The sequence below is a fragment of the Urocampus carinirostris genome, chromosome 15 (assembly GCF_059441175.1).
Source record: "Urocampus carinirostris isolate Australia breed hairy pipefish chromosome 15, RoL_Ucar_1.0, whole genome shotgun sequence".
In the NCBI taxonomy this organism is placed as follows: Eukaryota; Metazoa; Chordata; class Actinopteri; order Syngnathiformes; family Syngnathidae; genus Urocampus; species Urocampus carinirostris.
Window position 1 is genome coordinate 1404996 of NC_142363.1, and position 21252 is coordinate 1426247.

At 39.9% G+C, this 21252-nt stretch overlaps 1 protein-coding gene across 1 annotated transcript; it reads left to right on the forward strand.

Annotated features, from left to right (window-relative positions):
• The first annotated feature begins 1393 nt into the window (after positions 1 to 1393).
• adi1 (acireductone dioxygenase 1) lies at positions 1394 to 20445 on the forward strand. The gene is made up of 4 exons (XM_088354183.1): positions 1394 to 1562; positions 5990 to 6109; positions 7247 to 7426; positions 20121 to 20445. The coding sequence occupies exons 1-4, from the start codon at positions 1440 to 1442 to the stop codon at positions 20235 to 20237; spliced, it is 540 nt and encodes a 179-aa protein (XP_088210309.1). The 5' UTR covers positions 1394 to 1439; the 3' UTR covers positions 20238 to 20445.
• The last annotated feature ends 807 nt before the right edge of the window (positions 20446 to 21252 follow it).

Below are 21252 nucleotides of genomic sequence, written 5' to 3' on the forward strand. Positions count from 1 at the left end.
TTATTTAAACTCATTTTAATTTGCTTTTTTTGTACATCCCATATGGTTTTTATTACCTGTCTCAGTTATTTTTCTCATGTGACACTGGTTCTAATTCTTACAATAGAATGGTATGTCTGCAAAACCATTTACTTGTATTAGCAGAATTTATCTCTCAATTTTTCTTTCAATTTTCTCTTGTGTTTGAATTTTTGTCTATTTTTTTTCATTTTTCTATTTCCTTCTTTTGTTGTATTTTTCTTTCCTTCTTATAAATTATTGTTTTTTTTTCTTTTCTTACTCCTCTTCCTTTCACTTTGACATCTAGTGGGAAAAAAATACACACTGTCCCTTTAACTCTTATATTAAGGCGATTACCTCAAACTATCATTTTAGAGGGTGCAATTGGCCCCCGGGCCATGAGTTTGAGACCCCTGCTTTAATAATACAGTACATGTTGAATATCCTATGCCCTAACTTCTACAGCCATAGACACAGCAGATGGAAATACTGTTATGAAAACATTCCGCCCACAGGAAATTTAAATACGCACAAATGGGACCAAATGATAAACGTTAATGTCAATCCCAATGTCAATTTAATTGGCTCAGATGATTTTTCCCCCTACCAAGCACTTAAGGTGGGGTGCGTAGTTTGAGGTAACCTTAAAAAGTTGAAAATGTATCTATTACAGATGTATTAACAATGCCCAGCTGAGGTCAAACCTGTCTAATAAAACACAAACCATGTGCTACTCTGCTGCTATCTCCTGGTTTAAAGTCACGATTGCAAGTTTTCAAATGACGTACCCCACTTGAGAGGTAAAATCGAAGCAATGAGAGACCAATCCATTTTTCAGAGATTTTTGAGTTTTTCCTTGCTCTGTCGTAGGTTTCAGATTATGAGACGCTGTAATGGTGGTCGGTGCAGCCCTTTGAGACTTTTTTTGTGATTAAGGGCCATACAAATAAAGATGACTGGACTCGATTGTATTCATTTTTATGTATGCGGACCGACAGCGTGTATAATTAATGGTGGACTCAGTATCCGGGTGTTTGGCGCTCTTTGGTGGAGGAAAGACCACTGTTTTATCATAAATACTTTCTTTTTATTTTGTAATATTTGACAAGAGTTGATATTTGACAGGAAGTGTAGAAAAGTGAATGAAATGCAGCGGACTCCCAAAGCGGGAATTCCTTATTTAACAGAATCAGACTATGCACCCTTGGATTCGGATCCTATTTTCATGAAATTCTGTTCATTACTCTTTATATCGTTTTTGACAGCCATTTTGCGACACATATCAATGCATACATCAATGTATCAAAAAGCAAGAAATCCTGATCTGTTGAACTCCATGCAAACGAGTGTTCCCAATCGTTGGGTATTTGCAAAACGGAGGGCACGCGAACGCACCGCGCGGCGCCATTTTTTTACGGGGGGGCTTTTGGTTTGAGAACATGGCGATGGAAGCCTGGTACATGGACAATTCTGACGAAGACCAGAGAAAGCCGCACCAACTTGACCCGAACCGTCCCGTTTCGATAGGAGAGTTAAAAAAACTCGGAGTTTTGCATTGGAAGGTAAATAGAAGAAGGTAAATGTGATGTCGTGTCTATGGCAATCACGTGCTCCCCTGCACATGATCCCTTTACCGAACTAATCTGAGTTGAATATAAATTGGAAGCAGTCAAGGTTTAGTAAAGTTTTGCAAAATTGGGAAATTTTTAACATCAGTTTTTCGCGAATTTTTCTTAAGTCCAAATAATAAGTCCATCCAATAAATAACAAATTACAAACGCAGCATGCATTTATAAAAACAAAATAGCAACTTTTGTAAATGCTACAGTAAATATTATCACAAGACACTGAATCCCTAATGCCCCCGATAGCAGGTAGTTGCCTTGCATGGCTGACGCTGCTATCGGTTACTTAGTGTGTAAAGGGAAACGTGTGAAGCACATTGTAAAGCCCTTTGGGAAGTCTTTATTGACTTGAAAAGCGCTATGTAAATGCAGACTATTTATATTTAATACCGTTTGTTAGATTTCTGTGCAGTTACTTTTCTCATTTTATCTTTGTGGTGTTCAGCGGATCACACACACTGACACCCGCTCAACGTCATTAAAATGGGCGGGGCTCTGGCTGCAAAGTTGACTCTTACAAAGGGGATATGGAAGGAAACAAGGAAAAATGCGCGTAGTTTAGCCCAAGTAACAAGTGCAATGATGCAGTGTATCGGAGTAAGAGTACCGTTTCTTCTTTACCTATCTACTCAAGTAAAAGTATTGTGATTTAAGTAACAAATATTCCAATACTTAGTCAAGTAAATCTAACAGAGTAAATTAAATTGGTTACTGACTACCCACCTCTGGTTTTCACTTGCAAACATGGTGCTTGTTCAAAAGATAATTTTTAATATTGCGATTACCTGTTACGAAACTTCAGACTTAAAGCATGTTTTCCATTTAGACTGAGGAGAGTTAGTAGATCAGGCAAGCAAGTGGTCTTCCTCTGGTTTGCTAGACCAGTTTCCTTCACCAAAGGCAAGGTTATCCACGGGCACCAGTGTATATATAATCTATAACAAGGGTATCCAACCTTTTTCAAGTTTAAAGCTACTTTCTGTTTCTAATTAGTGCAACAGGTACCCAGTTTGAAAAGGACTTCTAAAAACGTATCTTCTTATTACTATGTTATCACTATGTTATTACCAAGTTAATCCCTAGAAGTAGGTTTAAATAGACTCAGTAAACTACTAAAAACTAATTTTACTTGAAAATCAAAATGACCCAGCACTAACCTGGTGAGCTGTTCTCAGACAAGATCTGAGGAAACCTTGGCCAACATTAGGGGACCCCTGGTCTAAAAAATCTTTTGAGGGGGATGATAAACCCTAATCATGGTAGATCACTATGTGGAGCGCTCCACTTGGGGCCGAGAGGCCACAGGCCTGATTCCTGGCACCTCTGAGTTAAATGTCAAAGGCAAGACACTGAACCCCTAATGCCCCAGAGCAGGGGTGGTGAACACGTGGCTCTAGAGCTGCATGCGTCTCTTTGCCTCATCATATTTTCTATATACTGTGGCTCTTTGCCTTGTTTCATGTTTAGTTTTTTTTTTGTGTATTGAGGGTGGACACTTTCCTTGAAATCAACACAAGAACAATACTTGTATTGTAAGGAGAGGAGTGTGTTATGGGAAATAATATGTTTTTAATTGTGTGTGTTTTTGTGTGTCTGTCTGTCTTGGCAGGTCAGTGCGTGGCGTGGCTCTTTGACTTTCACAGTTAAAAAATTCCGCTCTTTGTGTCAAACTTGTTCGCCAACCCTGTCCCAGAGCCTTGCATGGCTGACACCGCTATTTCTGTGTGTGTGAATGGGTTTGTGTGAAGCACATTGTAAAGCGCTTTGGGAAGTCTTTACTGACTTGAAAATTGTTATGTAGATGCATACCATTACCAAATGCTCCAAACCATGCAAGAAACCTACATCGAGAGGCCGTAGAGAACATGTCTCTGTAAAGCGGGGGAAGAAAACCTATGCCTCGCAAGCCATATCTAATTCTTTTAATGAGTACCTCTGGCCTGGTGATTAAATACAATGTGCAAAGCTAAGACAACACTAGTTTATTTTAGGGTTCGGTCCCGTATATGAAGGGCACAGTCTTGACTACAAATTACAGTCAAAATGTCACACCAACAGACCTCGTTCTGACTGGAAATTGCTAAATAATCCTTTATATTGAATCTCATTAAACAGTGTATGTTCATTGTTGAGACACTTTATGACAAAAAGCCACATAACAAAGTGTAAACACCCAGAAGCTTTTGCAAAGCACCCCGGGCATTTTGATTGGGTGGTTGGAATGGGCTGAACTATACGCGCAGTGTGCGGAATCCATCTCCACGCTCAGCGCTGTCTGCACTGAAGCTAAATACAGACGCCCCCTTACTTACGACCATTCAACTTACGAAAAACTGTAGATACGAACATTTTTTTCGGCGTGTCAAAAAATATCTGGACATTGCTGTAAGTTAGATTCTGTATCGTAGTGCTTCTTTTGTATTGTGTGCACTTTTTCCAAGTACAGGACAGTACTGTAGTGCTCCATTCCGCCGCTACCAGTGTGTGGCGCTATGAGAGGTCACCCAGCATTCACCCCGAAGAAAAAATCCGCTATTTCTTCCCAGTTCATGTGTAAACATTCTATACCAGGGGTGTCAAACTCAATTTAACCCGGGGGCCACACGAGAGAACAAACATTCTCTCGGGGGCCGGAATAGTAGATTAGAGAGAACGAAAAAGGAGAAAAAGAAATAAGAGAAAGAGAGGGAGAGAATAGTAGAAAGGGTGGGACAAAGAAGGAGAGAAAGAGAGAGAAAAGAAAAAAGAGAGCGAGCGTGAGAAACAAAATAGATAAAAAGAGAAATAGTGAGAGAGGGGTAAGAAAGAGAGAGAGAGAACAAAATCTAAAGAGAAATAGAAAGAGACAAGGAGAGAAAAGAGAAGGAGAGACAGAGAGAAGGGGAAAGCAAGAGAGAGATAGATAGAGAGAAAAGGAAGTTAGAGTGAAATAAGGTAAAAATACAGAGACAAAGAGGAACAAAGAAAGAGAAAAAGAGAGACGGGGCTAGTGAAAGAGAGAGAGATAAAGAGTGGATGGAAGATTGAGAGAGAGAGAGAAAGAGAGATACAAGTACAGCGTTTGTGAGAGGCACCTGGCTTTGGCAACATTAAGTGGATATATTTCAACCTGCAGCTCATTTTTCTCTTGCACTTCTCCGAGCGTTGACTCGCGGGCCGGATTTAGTCCCTTAGCGGGCCTGATCCGGCCCGCGGGCCGCCCGTTTGACACCCCTGTTCTATACTGTACCTCCAACGCGCTAAGAACCTAAATATTTTTATTGTTTAATATCTCGTGCATCCATTCAATATGGTTGGTATAATTGGAAAGAAGAGGCGAGCTGTTTCTTTTGAAATGAAAGTGTAATAAGAAAGGTTAATGCGGTTGAGAAAATGGTTGGATTGCTTTTTTTTTCGGCCATTTTCTACCACGGCGGAGGAAGTCGCCTGTAGCGGCGGAAGGAAGCACTACAAATGTTCTGTACTCGGAAAAAGGTGCACACGATACAAAATCCAACTTACACTAATGTCCGGATATTCATAAGTGTCCATTTTCTTCAAATGGTTTAAGAACAGCATCCTATTTACTATGGGTGCATCTTGGAATCAGATTTTAGGCAAATTTTACAGGAATGTTAAGCGGTTAAGTAATTGTGGTAGGGAGACAAATTTTAAGTGGTATATTTATACTGATATTTGAAACGGGTTCCGGCATCATTAATATTTCATACAGTTCATTAAATGTCACATAGTGAAATAAAATTGTCTTTAGAATTAGCTGTTTGTTTGGAGATCTTGTTTGTCAATTTTCTTAGTATTTTGCCTTAAATGTATAGTATGTCTACGCCCCAACAACAACAACAAAAATAAAATCAAAATATCTTTTCTTTTATGCCTCTTCGTGTCAAAAAAGATCCCAACCCCTGTTAAAAGGTTTCACGAGTGCACTTTTAAATTGGCTGACTATTGTTTATGCACAAAAGAGGCAGAAATCAAAAGTTAGTGGAACATTCCCACACTGAATCCTGCAGGGTGTTTGATAAGACCCAATGCCACTTTACCAGCAGTAAATCAGTACAACACTTAGGACAAAGTAAATACTATTGCCAGCTAGATAAATATATTATATATATATTATGGTAACAGATGATTAAAGACAAGAAGTACATAAATATGTTTGAATTTCTGGATAATCATAAAATTAATTAATCAGCATTAACTGATAAAGGTAATTAAAATATTGATGTGATGATTAAAAATAATTAAAAAGAAATGAATGGAAAAACCACACACTAATGACTATATGCAGTGACACATTTCATTATATTAACAATATCAAAAGTATGGTTTTCATGCCTAACCTTTTATTTGATATTTTTTGGCAGCTGAATGCTGATACTTATGAAACCGATCCAGAACTGCAACACATCCGAAACGAGCAAGGTTACTCCTACATGGACATCATCACTGTTGAGAAGAACACACTGCCAAACTATGAAGAAAAGGTTCATCTAATTGTTGTGTATATATAATAGTTAAAAGTGCATACCTGTCAACCTCCATGCCCGTAATAATTGTCGTATTTTCCCGTACAAAATACAAAATAATCGTGCACCATATTGTTTTTTGTTTTTTTTTGAATGATGCATTATGGGAAATCCCCAGGCGGCAGACGCATGCGATTGAAAAATTTGCATTTTTCCGTGCAGATTTCCTTGTACGTCGTACTCGTCTTAAAATGCATCAAAAACGTACTTTGTACGGCAAAACCGTACAAGTATGAAAGTGGGACGCGTAGTTTGAGGGGTCCAATTTTAGTATATGCGAAGCCGAAGCGACCACAAAAAGTTGGAAGTTAAATATTTTCTCTATTTTATACAGGGATCAGAATTTTCCGCGGATCCGCGGATTTCCGCTGTTTTTGAACCCCAAAGGCATTCCGACTTTTTCACTTTTTCTCTTGCGTAGCAAACAAATTAAAAATCCGACTGTCTCACTCTTTCCTTTATTGCTCTGGCGCACCCTGGCGGCCGTTAGAAAAATTGGCCGCATTGTTGCTCAAGCTGCAGGGACTGAACTGCATTTGAACTTATCTTGCAGTATTTACAAAAAAATGTGGGCAAATTATTTTAATCTTCTAAAAACGTTACTTAAATGATAAATATAATATAAGCATGGTTTTAGACAAGTAAATTGCCTAAAACCCAGGAGCGTGGGGCGGGGGGGGGGGGGGGGGGGATTTACTGGGGGGGCTCCGCCCTGCTTTATTCCTGGACCTGGCTATTTCAGCTGAAAATGAAAATCTCCATTCTGATCCCTGTTTATATGTCTTCACAATGCCCAACTGAGTTCAAATATTCCTTATGGTTTATTTTCCATTTCTTCTATCTGCTTTTATTTCACTTTTATCAGGCCTGTTGGAGACGAACAAATCCCCCAAAAGATAACACGTTCAAGCGTGTCTAAGAAATAAAGGCAAACCATTTGGTACTCTGCTGCCATCTTCTGGCTTAAAGTGAATATTTCAGGCTTAAGTTCTAAATGACACGCTCTGGCTTTAATGCGTAGATTTACTCAAACTACTAGTTTGTGTTTGTCCCACAGTAAGCCAGTTGATTACAAAACAATTCCTCTTTTATCAGTTAAAGATGTTCTTTGAGGAGCACTTGCACCTGGATGATGAAATCCGCTATATACTTGACGGGCAGGCCTACTTTGATGTCCGGGACAAAGAAGACCGCTGGATAAGAATGGCAATGAAGAAGGGTGACCTCATTACCTTGCCAGCTGGCATCTACCACCGCTTCACCTTGGACGAGTTGGTAAAGTCTGATGGAGGAAATACAGTGGTTATCCTTGTACAGTATATAAGCTTTTTATTCACATGGGAATTTCAATACAAATATCCCTTGGTTTTCACGGTTAATTGGGACCAGAAGCACCCGCGAAAAGTGAAAATCTGCAAAGTAGCATTGCACCTTCATAAAAGTCCCCAAAGGGTTAAACTAACCTCGAGGTTATGTCATTACCGACTGTATATGACTGTAATTTAGAGAAAATTGCTTGAATTGTAATAATTTGGTTCAGAATCTTATTGAGTGGTTACTTTGGCCAGCAGGTAGTACTCACGATTTCCCACCAGAATTAATACGAAATAGCCTCATATTGTCGAGCATTTATCATGAAGGAAGCAATACTCCAAACATATTTTATTTTTAACTTTAAATTATTGATTTTGCAGTTCACATATATGGATAATGATTTATCAATCCAGAAGGTCCCGAAGGATAATAATATAGATACTCAATGCAAGAGCTTTAATACTAACAAACTATGTTTATTTAATGACAAGGAAAAAATGGTTTGAACAAAAGAATAAAGGACATTGTTGACAAAAGAAACTCGCATTTCTAAATAAAAGAGGAGAAACCGTGTGGGAAACAGTAAGTTGAGTTAAGATGGTAAGGTTGTAATTTCTTAGAGAAACACAGAATTCTGTATAGTGCCTAATTTGAGAAACGTTCCCAACAAATGTGCTAAGCCTGGCGGCTACCCAAAAACCAGCCAGTGTATTAATAAATGAGGCCGGCCGGGTTTGTGAGTCACGTCTTGGCACACGGCAGAAAGCATTTGGGGTGGGCTCACCGGATCTCACACAGTGGGGAGGGAGTGGCCCATGGGTGAGAGCCAGGTCTTGTCCCTTGTGCAGCAATATAAAAAAGGGCAGTAGGTTGGCGGACCTTGCCCATGTGCCCTTCCCTAGCGGGCCTGCTTGATGAATGCGCAGACATTTGACGTGAAAGAAAACCCACAATTTGGTTGCCAATGCTAAACTTTCTGCTGGGTACGCGTGTCAGTAAATTTCTTCAAATAAACATTTTATGACCAGGAATGTCTGTAACATGAGTGAAAGGGGTTGTGGTCTCTGTAGTAGGTACGATATGTTCCCTACCTAACATTTTTTCTACAGAAACAAAAAAACAATTATAGATCTATAAAAAAATAACAACCAACACATAATGTCATTTGAATGAATGGCTTTATTGTCATTATACAAAATTAAAACAAAATTGGAGCACATTTGTCAAAAGCACACAGCTTCCGATGTGAGCAAAGAACCCCCAATTCAGGGTTCCTACAGCCTGAATTGTCGAGTTCAAGTGGAGTTCAATTCAAGAACTTTTAAGACTTTTTAATAACTTGAAATCAAATTTAAAATCAAGTAAAAAAAATCACCACAAATGATACAGAACAAAAACAATAAACAAAAAGGATGTTTACAGTACTTCATGGAGCCTCATCCAAAACTGGCTAACTATCATCAATTGCAGACCTCAATGATGTAATTTGTGGCCCCCACTTTATTATGAAAGTTAAAGGCATAGTGAGTATTATTTGACCACTAGATTTCACCGTATTCAGTTGTGCAACCGAAAACGAGTGCTACAAAATTACAAGTTAGAATACAAACTACAGAGACTCAGTGACCAAAATGCACCATTTCTCTAATCATTTCTTAGCCCAGCCTTTTAGGGGAGAAACAAAAGAGAAAAGAATGTAGTTGGAAAGTAAGATAAAAGGAGGGAAAGAGGAAAGGGGGATAAGTAAAAAAAGAAAAGGAAAATTAAAAAAGGAAAGAAAGGAAAAAAAATCCTTTTAAATCTATTTTGCGAAGGGAATTTTAGAACTTTGTACAGCTCTTTGAGATTCCTTATAATAAAGGGCTATTATATTATTTTTCATTATATTTAATTCGGTGAAATAGATTGCGCATGCCCAACGTGGCTGTTTGACTGATAGCCTATCACAGCTGTCAGGTCGTCGGAGCGTTAATAAACAAAGTTGTGTCTGTACGATGTCACCAGTCACTTAAACATCATATGAAAGTTTAAACTCTTGGGATTCAAGGTATGATGACCATTTCAAAATATACTCATCACGATTAGTCTGAAACAAGATTCCCGTAAACTATAAAAACAGGATAGCTCACCCAAAAACACTGGAAACCTCTACTCATGACACGATTATTACTCCAAAACACATGTTTATGCCGACAGATAAAAAAAATATGCATGTCTTCTTTGACGTTTTTTCTTGTAATTCGTTCGTTCGGCTAAAAAACTCCTCACTAAGAACAAATAGACTTGTCAGATTATCTTCAATACGTCCGTTAGACTTTGGACTTTTCATGTTTAGTTTTTTTTTTTTTGTGTATTGAGGGTGGACACTTTCCTTGAAATCAACACAAGAACAATTTGGCCAATTGCAAGCTTCTTTGACGATCCTTAGCCTGTGACAACCTATAAGGGCCTGTTTTGGGAAAAAAAGAAACGTCATGACCAATTCGGCTTAAAAAAATCTTAAGCCAATAGTGACCGATTTAAATGGTGATTGACACATTGGTTAGCCAATTAAATTACCAACATAAATATGTACACATTTTCGGTGTGTATCCAAATCAGAGCCGATGGTAAATGTGTTCCAAGCCAATCATGATTCACTTTAAAGCACCATTATTACGCGCAAGCGTGCAGAGTCATGGATTCATTTCTAAAAAGAGAAATTTACAACTCTTTCACCATGTCTAAAAATTGACCAAAGTGAAATAAACGAATGCTATGTTTAAAGGGCTGTGAACTGGTCATCTTCAAATTGCCACTTTTGGAAACGCTTAAACCTACCATTGGAAAAACGTGTAAAATACAATGTTTAGTTTATCAGACTAATCAAATCAAATGTGACGAATCAAATTTGACAAAGTACTTGGTAAGGCTTCAAATTATAGTCTCACCTGTTTTCTAGCTTAGATGCCAATAGCCCATTCCACACCCATATAATCACAAAAAAAAGGAGGCGAGAATAAAAACCTATTTCTGTGTGTTCCAATTCAGATTACTCAATGTTAGTAGAATTTTCAGTGATTACTTCATTTGGGGACAAAACTTAATAGTCTTACCTTTTAAAAGAGGCAAACCGTCCATATTCTCCAAATTGTTCAAAAACAGCATTCAATTTGCTTAAGATTCTTCTTGGATAGGGATTTTAGGCACATTGTACTGGAACGGTAAAGGGGTCATTTACATTCAATAGCATCTCCTTTTTATGGCATTTTGTGACCTTAGCCATGAGTTACGGAAAGAGAATGGTAAGGGAGAATGATGACAATTGAAGCGAAGCAACACAAGCGCATTTTTCGTATGAGTGACCAAGCCAAGGAGTACACAGGGTTCGTGCGGGTTTTTGAAATCCTTGAATATGCTTGTATTTTAACGTTGTGTTTTCAAAGTCAGGAAAATGCTTATATTCTGGGTAAAGTGCATTAAAAATGCTTAAAATTGTTGCCATTGGCATGTTTCTTGGCAGTCTGACTGTAGACCACACAATAAATGAAGAAAAAAAGGGACATAAAAAACCGCCAACACGCATGCTCCAGTCGCTTGTCATTATGGTGTCATGTGAAGCGTCACTGCATCCTACTGGTCATACCCAAGAGAACATCTTTTTTGGCTTGGCTCACTGAGAATAGCCAGATTTTTCGCCCCTTCACATGTTTTTTTAATGATATATTATCAATAATAATATCATCCCTGAAAAAGACATGAAATATAAATTAAAATATTCACAGATTTATAAAAAATGAGTAAATTATAAAACAATTTTACATTTTTACACACTGAAACAATTTAAAATCGAACAGCAAAATCCCTGAAAACGCAAAATAATAATATCTATCTATCTATCTTGGTCTTATCCCTCGAGAGGGATGACCGACAGCAAGACAAACACGTACAAAAATACAAAAAAGGGAAAAATTTGCAAAAAAACACACACGGAATTTTTTGGACCATGGCCAATCCAAATGCCCAAACAAGTTAAGCACCTCGGCACCCAAGTTGGTCATGCTTTCGTCCCTTCAGATGAAACGGGACACAAGAAAGCGGCCATGTCACTCAGGTCAGGGTGACACAACACACTTTTCTGTTCAACAGCAGGGCCTGACAGCTTTTACTGGTTTACCCCTGCCGCATCATATGGGTGCCCTGCCCATCCCTTAAAACGTGTCTAAACATCCCACTATCCTTTTACAACACCTCTCCTTCCATTTATTTCTGCTCTGTAGATCCTCTTCAACATTTCCTCCTAATCCATCCTCTCCATGTGTCCAAACCAACCGAGTACTCTTATTCACACGCTTGCTCAGTTCCACTACTACTCCAATTCTGTCTCTCACAATTCCATTTCTCAATCTATCCAATATGGTCACTCCTAAAATACTCTTCAAACACTTCATCTCAAAAACATTTCCTTCTCAAATCTGCGTTCAGAATCCAAGTCTCTGCACCATACAACACAGTCGGCACAATCACACTCATACAGTCCCCTCTTAACATCCATACTCATACTCTTGTTGCTCATCACTCTCCTCAGCGCACCCAAAACCTTGCTTCCTTTATTCACTCTGTGCAATACTTCGCACTCCATTCAACCAACTGCAGCCACATCACAACCCAAGTACCTAAAGCAGGGGTGTCCAAAGTTGTTTTGGTGAGCGCCAAATACAGAAAAATAAGCAAAGGCTCGGGCCACACAATAGAGGTGACGTATTGACACATGATTAATGTGTGTATTTCTAACTCGCCTATAATGTGAAGAACATTGCTCTCAGTGAGAGCAGTGATTCTGTCCTTTGGATTGAAGGATGGCTGGGATGTCAGGAGAAAGTTTGGTGGTTGAGACGAAGGACTTCACAGAGATGGCAATTAGTCATTCTGGATTTCAGTCTGCTTTTGTTCTGATTTAACAGAGAAAATGTTTGTTCACATATGTATGTTGAGCCGCGTCTCATCATAGGATACTTGGCATTATCCAAACTCTGATAGAAGTCAGGGAGGGAGAGAAGCTGATGTTGACTCTTCAGAGAATCATCACATTGCATTTCAATCAGTTCTAATTGAAGACTCTCTTCCACTTCTTCTGCATCCACCAGGAAGGGGGTCGAGAACAGCTTGATTTGTTTTTCAATGGCAGAAAAATCTTAAACGCTGGTTGAATTCTGTCACGAGAGATGTAATCACTGACACAAATTTCTCCTTTTTAGCAGAAAGGTCTACCTTTGGGAAGGCAGATTAGATTTCAGACAGCGCAGGGAAGTGTGCAGCATTAAATCTTCGTAGTTGTGTCTCAAAGGCTTTCATGTGCGCATAGAGGGGTGACACCAGCTGTGGACAGGACATGGACAGGAGGGGTCTGTTATATTAGGCTCTCTCCAACCATAATATAACAGACCCCTCCCTCCTGTCCCTTAACTCCTCAATTGCGGCCTTCTCCCCATCCAAGAGCTTGTCTGGGTCCCGGGTCACTGCAACCTCCTGGGTAACGACCTTGCAGACGAGCAGGCTAAATTAGGCTTGGCCCTCCCTCAACCTACCGCCCCGCTAGACCCACAAACTCGGCTCGCCATTATTCGCAGGAGCTGCAAACCCCCCCCATCTACCCACTCACGTCTCATTTCTCTTACCTCTTCCCACCACAACCCGGAGGAAGAATCCCAGCTCTCAAAGAAATACCTTGTCGATCTTATACGATTCCGGTCCGGTCATCACCCCTCCCTCCGAAGATGGCAACATTTGACGGGGAAATGCGAAGATGATCTGTGTCGTCTCTGCCATGAGGACGAAGAATCGGCCGAGCATCTCTGGCTACGGTGCCCTGCACTCCAGTCTGCCCGATACCACCTCCAGCTGGGATTCTCCTTCGGAGAACTACGGAGCCTCCCACAAGCGAGTCTAGCGCTACTAAGGATTATCCTTAGGCGCCTTGAGTGACTCAACAACAACAACAACACCAGCTGTTCTTTGCCTTGTAGATTCTTGTTCAGTGTATTCAGATGATGAGTGAGATCAACTAAAAAGGCCAGGTCTGCCAGCCACAGAGGGTCACTCAGTTCATGAAGAGGTCGGCCCTTCTCTTTCAAAAACTTGTCGATTTCTGATCTCAGCGAATAAAACCGCTGCAGCACGGAGCCGCGGCTGAGCCAGCGCACATCAGAGTGGTAGAGTACATCCCCGTACTCAGCATCCACATCAGATAAGAAAGCTTGAAATTCCCTGTGGTACAGTCCTCTAGCTCGAATTATGTTGACTGTTTTTACAACAGTGTTCACCACATCGCCCAGCTGGACAGTCTTGGCACACAGTGCTTCTTGGTGGATTTTACAGTGCATCCTAACAGCCTCACCTCTGCTCTCTTTTACCTTGGCGCACACCATGGATGCCATTCCTTTGCGCTCACCGGTCATGGCTGGAGCTCCATCCGTTGTTACTCCACAGAGCTTGTCCCATTTAAGCCCCATCTTTTCAACTGCCTCTGACACAGCTTCAAATATATTTCCACCAGTCGTTGTGCCTTTTAGGCTCATGATATCAAGCAGCTCCTCTGTACATAAAAAATTATCATCGACTCCCCGCAAAAAAAATAACAGCTGTGCGGTGTCTGTGGCGTCTGTGCTCTCATCGCATGCTATCGAGAAAAAATCAAAAGCACAAGCTTTGTCTCTCGGCTGAAGTTCCAGGTTAGCCGTCAAGTCCTCAATTCTCTGCACCACTGTATTTCTGGATACGCTCACGTTGTTGAAATCCTGCACTTTTTCCGGACACATTACTTCTGTGACTTTGATGAGGCACTGCTTTATGAAATCACCGTCTGAGAACGGGCTGCCATGCTGGGCAATAAACTTAGCAACTTCATAGCTTGCTGTTGTGGCATTTTCCTGTATGTTAGCACGAAAAAAAACTTGTTGAGCGTGCAGGCTAGCCGCCATTTGCTTGAATTTCTGTGCTCGTTCGGTACCTGTGTACGATGCGTAGCTCTGATGCTTGGTCTCATAGTGCCAACGGACATTATACTCCTTCATCACGGCAACATCTTCATTGCAAATCAAACAGACACACTTTCCGTTGATTTCTTTGAGGAAATAGTCATTTTCCCACCGTGGTTGAAATCTTCTGCACTCACTTGCTATCTTTCATTTCTTCGGTGCTGCCATTTCTGGTGACTTGTGGTAAATGTTTTTCTTTGCTTAATTTTGTTTAGTGGAGAAGCACCTTTTTTGTTACTGGCTCCATCAAGTGTTAAAACTGAGAAGCGCAACAGAGTTGAGCTCAAGCGCCATGTGCGGGCCATATTCAACTATATTTTCAGAATTTGCTGCGGGCCAATAAAAACTGACCCGTGGGCCAACTGCGGCCCGCGTGCCGTAGTTTGGACACCCCTGACCTAAAGCTTTCAACTTCTTCCAGTGCCTGTCCATGCAACCTTATTTCTAACGCCATGCCCACTCCATCACGTGAACACTTCATCACCTTAGTCTTCCCAACATTCACACATCACTTACGCCAATCACACACTCTTCCAAACTCCATTACCAACCTTCTCAATGTTTCCTCAGAGTCAGCCAGAAGTGCTGTGCCATCTGCAAACAACAACTGACTTACCTGCCACACCGTTACAATACATTATGTCTACACCTCTGCCAAATACTCTTGCATTCACATCTCTCATCACACTATCCATGTACAGTACACATTTAACAGCCTTGGTGACATCACAGACCCCTGTCTCAAACGTATCAACACAGGGAACCACTCACTTGTCTCACTCCCTACTCTTATACATGCTCTGCTGTTCACATAAACTCTTCAATGCTTCCAACAACTTTCCACCCACTCCATACATTACCATCACCTGCTACAACGTCTCTCAACTCTGTCATAGGCCTTTTCCAAGTCCTTGACAGCCAAATAAACATCCTTACCTTTTGCAAAATATTTCTCAAACACCTGTCTTACTGCAAACACCTGATCCACACATCCTCTTCCTCTCCTGAAACCACTCAGCTCCTCCATAACCACGTCATCTGTTCTTCCTATCACTCTCTTAATCAAGACTTCCATACAGCTTACCCGGCACAGACAACAAACTGATACCTCTCCAATTGCTACATTCATACTTATCACCTTGACCCTTATACAATGACACCACACAATCACTACACCAATCAACAGGAACCACACCACTTAAAAAGCATACATTCAACAAGCGCACTAACCAGTCAATCAAGGTCGTGACACCTTTTTTCAAGAATTCAGCAGTACAACCATCCAACCCAGGCGCCTTCCCCCCTTTCATTTCTTTCACTGCCTTTTGCACCTCCCGGGTTTCCACAGGCTTCACATTTAAATCACCCAACACGGGCATTCTTCCCATACCACCGATCTCCTCGACTCTCACTTCTCTCCCATCCTCCACATTTAGCAACTCCTCAAAATACTCTGCCCATCTCGTCCTGACTGCACTACCGCTAACCAGCAATCTACCATCCTTATCTTTCACTTTCTCTTCCTTTCCAGACTCTCTCTTTCTTACTCTTTTCACTTCTTTCCAGAGCACTTTTCTCCTTTCCTCAAAGTTCACTCCTATCCTTCGACACCATTCATCATTTGCTTTCCTTTTCGCTGCTTCCACTACCGCTTTTACCAACCTTTTCTTCACTTTATACCTATCATACGCATCACCACTCTTATCTTGCAGCCACTCCTCAAAAGCAGGTCTCTTCTCTGTCCACAGCCTCTGAGATCTCATCATTCCACCATTCACTTCCTTTCCTAATACCTCGACCAACTTTTTTCATTCCACACACTTCTTTTGCACTCCTCAACACTGCCTCTTTAAACTACTTACATTTTATTTCCACACTCCACTTCTTTTCTACTAATTCGTTCCTACTCTTCCCCTAATCCTCTTTCCTTTTCTGCCTTATCAACTCTGACAATTTCACCTCTTCCCTCACACTCTTCTTATAACAAGCCCTCCACGGTCCATCTATTCTCAGTTTTCCTTCCACATAAAAATGATCAGAGATAACACTCGTTTCACCTCTGTAAACATGCACATCCAACAATCTACTTAACATCCCTTTCCTAACCACTACATAATCCATCAGTGCTCTTACCACCATCTCACCACCATCCACTCTGGCAGAGGTATACTTATTCACGTCCCTTTTTTTAAACAATGTCTTTGCAACCACCAACTCATTTTCCACACATAACTCAATCAATTTCTTCCCACTCTCATTTATTCCTGGTACTCCATATCTACCAACAACATTTTCAACCGTTCCATGACCCACTCTAGCATTTAGGTCATCGAGTATTACCACTTTCCACCCTTTTTTTGCACTTGCCACAATTCTGACAAATCCTTCCAGAACTGCTCTCTTAGCACTTCCTTCTGAACCAGCCCATATGCATTCATAAACATCCATAATTCTGAACGCCACTTTAACCTCACCCACATCAATCTGGAAGATATCTCTTTTCACTCCACCAGTTTTTCCAACTAACTCTTCAGTGCTATGAATTAAATGATAACGTGTAAACATTTTTTTAGCTAGCTACAATTCTCTTTTAACCAATTTAGACACAGATCCTTTGAAACACTTGCACAAACAAATTAAGCTCTTATGTAGAGATACCACTGCATTTTGAACTGAAATACTTATGTTTTTGCGCCTAAAAAGGTTAAAATTAAATTATCAGAGTTCCTACATTCCCTAAATGCAGCATTCTTCCTAATCTTTACTTCAGGGAAGTCAAACTCAGTTGGCTCTATGGCCAGATCCATACTTTCTGGTTCTGGGCTGGCCGGATAAGTAAAACAATCTACACTTAAATTTTATATCTTACCGCAGTTTTTCAGTATTATGCTTTATCATTCAGCCTTCCTTAGTAGCCTACCCTACATGTTATAGATGAGAAGGTATATTTCTAAATGTAACACATTTTTCACAAAGAAATGGTAAAATGTATATATGTATATACAGACGTTTCCCTACTTACGAACATTCGAGTTAAGAACAACGGTACATACAAACATTTTTTTCGGGATTTCGAAAAATATCTAGACTTTGCTTTGAGTTAGATTTTGTATTGTGCACCTTTTTCAAGTACAGTACAGTACAGTCACTACAGTAGTGTCATGATTATTTTTGCCGCTACCGGCCTGTGGTGCTGTGAGAGCTCACCCAGCATCCACCCCAAAGAAGAAATCGAGCTTTCTCTTCCTATCACAGTCCCAGTTTACAGCTGGCCGGAATAATCTCATCCAACGGGCCTGGTCCCACTCGCAGGTCGTATGTCTGACATGCCTGCTTTACACAGTACATAAATCTACTCACATCTGCTACAGTCTGAGTGTAAGCACATACTATGAGTCCGTATGAACACCGTATGAATATCGTGTCCTATATGTGACATACTTGGAAAAGCATAGTGAGGGTCAATGGGACTTTAAAAATGATTTCACTCAAAATACACTGAAGATCATAAGAGAAAAACTAATAAAACATTGAATATTTTTTTAAATACCATCTTTAATGCTCAAACGTTTAATGACATTTTGTTGTGTCTATACCATGCTACTACAATACTTTTTCACGAACCAGATAAGGCATTTCAATGAAAAGCTGTACATAGCCGAAAATGCCACGATTAAAATTAGAGAACACTTTCAGGTACCTCCCACTTAGTTGTGCTAATCTAGTTCATGGTACTAATTTCCTTGTTTATCTAACCCCTATTTACTTGGTGACAAAGTTTTGGTAAATCACCGAACTATGGATGAGGCTGGAAGAAGAAGAGACAAAAATCACACCAGAGCAGTGTAAAGGACTAGCTCTATTCTCTGGCCGTAGATGTCCTTAAGTCATTCGCAGCAGAGGCCTGTACACTTTTTACTAATTGCTAATTGTTTTCCCCGTGCCACTGACAATGCAATGACTGTCATTGTTGTTCTCTCATTTTTATCAGTACGTCTTTTGACAAATGTTTTTTTTTTTTTTTTTTGTCCATGCTTTCAGTCGCTTTGTAAAAAAAGATGAAGTATCCTGATACAGACACAATAAATGACATTTAACTGTGGAATGGTGAAGATGGCATCATTTCAAAATTATTATTTTTTTCAAATGACTTTTTCTCTAATTTTAAACTCCAGTGTATACTGCACACCCAAACTTTGAGGTCTTTTTTGTGGAAAAAAAAACACAAATAATTACGGTAGTAGACATCCATATAATTAATTATGACATGTGTTTATTCTTTTCCTTCGCATCATTTTATGTATGAGATTGTGGCCTTTGTGTTTTCCGCTTTGTGTGTTGTGGGTGGTATTATTTTGTCCAGCTTTCTCCCCGTTAGTGTCGGGGCAGCTGAGGCTTTCCTGTTTTGTTTGCCGTGTCCCTGTAGCTGTTGCTGCTTTTGTTGTTGGTTCCCTGTTAGCCTGGCTGCTCGCCGCATGTTTTTTGATTGGCTAGCCTGGCGTTAGCGTTGGTTTGCCATGTTACTCAAGGTTTGCTTTTTCCCGCCCGGTTTTGCACTTAGCCATAACTGTTACCGGTTTACGTTGCTGGATCCCGGGTAGCCTGGCTGCTAGCTGCGTGTTTTTTTCGCTGAGGCTGCAGCCGCCTTGCGTTGATCCGTCCTGCTTAGCCCCCTGTTCCAAGCTGTCCGTGTGTTGTTTTGCTAGTAAGCCGCTTTTTGGCTGCTTGCCCTTTGTTGTACCATTACTGGATCCACCTGTAACACAAAGCCTAGGCATTCTTCACAAAACTACCAAAACTTTGCTCAAAACACTTGTAACCTCTTTGACTAACTAACAAAACGGCGACTGGCTTGCTAAGGTCCTGGTATTCCTCCGATTATAGCTCAGATGACAAAGACAAGACACGCCGTCTTCAAAATGCATTACAATCATCCTTCACTGTATAGTGGTTTACTTTTTGCGGTTTCCATACTTCACATATTTTGAATTAAAATGCCTTTAGTTGTTTTGTGAAAAAAGTGTTGTAGTAGATATAGATACTTTATTTATCCCCGCAGGGAAATTCACATTTCCAGCAGCATCCCTTCGCTGAGAACAATAATAAATAAATAATAATAATAATAATAATAAATAAAGCAAAAGGAATACAATATACAAATACCCAATGTGACGTGCTAATAACCACTGTAGCGTGTTGTATTTAAATAGTGCTACATAAAATACACACTGCAATAAAAGTACGGTAATATGCAATGTAGGGGGTGTGGTTTAATGTGGGCCTTTACTCCGCCGGGTGGAGTTAAAGAGCCTCATGGCATGAGGAAGAAAAGATCTCTTCAGTCTGTCCGTGGTACAAGACAGTGACAGCAGTCTGTCGCTGAAGCTGCTCTTCTGTCTGGATATAATGCTGTGTAGTGGATGGGATGAATTGTCCATGATAGCATTGTACAGACATGACAAACTATCAAACTGTTGAGCAGTAAAGATGGTATTATTTAAAAAATATTTAATTCTTTATAAGTTGATCTGTTTTGATCTCCAGTGCATAGCCTACCCATGATTACAATGTTCCTGGTTACTTTGAAGATTCAACATGCACATTGTATTGATTGTATTTTTTTTTTTTGGTCTCTATAGAATTACACTAAGGCCATGAGACTGTTTGTCGGGGAGCCGGTATGGAAGGCTTACAACAGGCCAGCAGACGACTACGAGATACGAAAGAAATATATAACTTCTCTGCAGGAATCCTGAAAATGTGCGCTAATACAAGAGTCCATCACCATGTGAAATATGCAGAGAAAGAAAATGATTCTGACAAATCTTTCCTTGTATTTTAAAACGCTAACACTAAAGTTCTAAACCCTGTTTCCATTTTATTTCCCCTATCATTGTTTTATGTTGTAACTTAGTCATACCATTTGTTTGTGTAAAATAACTAAACTTTCCATCTTGCCCAGTATGGTAGCGACACATTTGTTTTACTGTGTGAAGCATACTCACCACAAACATCTAGGCAATTTACTTATTTTTTTCTGTCTGAAATTATTGCTATTTAAAATGACTCATTTTGAAGTCCCTTCCAGTTTTATTTTGGAGTATTTCTATGCACTTTAAAATGGAATTTCATGTAAAGACGCTCCCCTACTTACAAACATTTGAGATACATAAAACGGTAGGTAAGAATTTTTTTTTAGCTATGTCGAAAAATACTTGGACATGGCTGTAAGTTATATTTTGTATTGTGCACCTTTTTCAGATTATAGGACAGTACTCTAGTGCTTCTTTCCGCTGCTACCAGCGTGTGGCGCTGTGAGAGCTCACCCAGTATCCAGCCCGAAGAAAATAATCTGGCTTCCTCTTCTTAGTTCGTGTGCCAACACTATACTGTATCTCCAGCGCGCTAAGAACTTTGAAATTTTTATTGTTTAATATCTCGTGCATCAATTCAATATGGTAGGTATAAAGTGTAAAGAAGAGGCGAGCCGTTTCTTTTGAAACGAAAGTGGAATAAGAAAGCATTATGTGGTTGAGAAAATGATCGCTTTTTTTCGACCACTATCTACAACAGAAAAGGAAGTCGCCTAACTCTTGAAGCTCATCTTTTAAAAGTAAGTTAAATTTAATTTTATTTATCTTTAGAGAGCATATTATTTTATTAAATGTTTATTTTTTAGTGCAAAACAATACAGGGTACTAATACAAGCCTTAAACATACTTGTATAAAGCTTAAACATACATCCCATACAGGTTAAGAAAACCTTACATT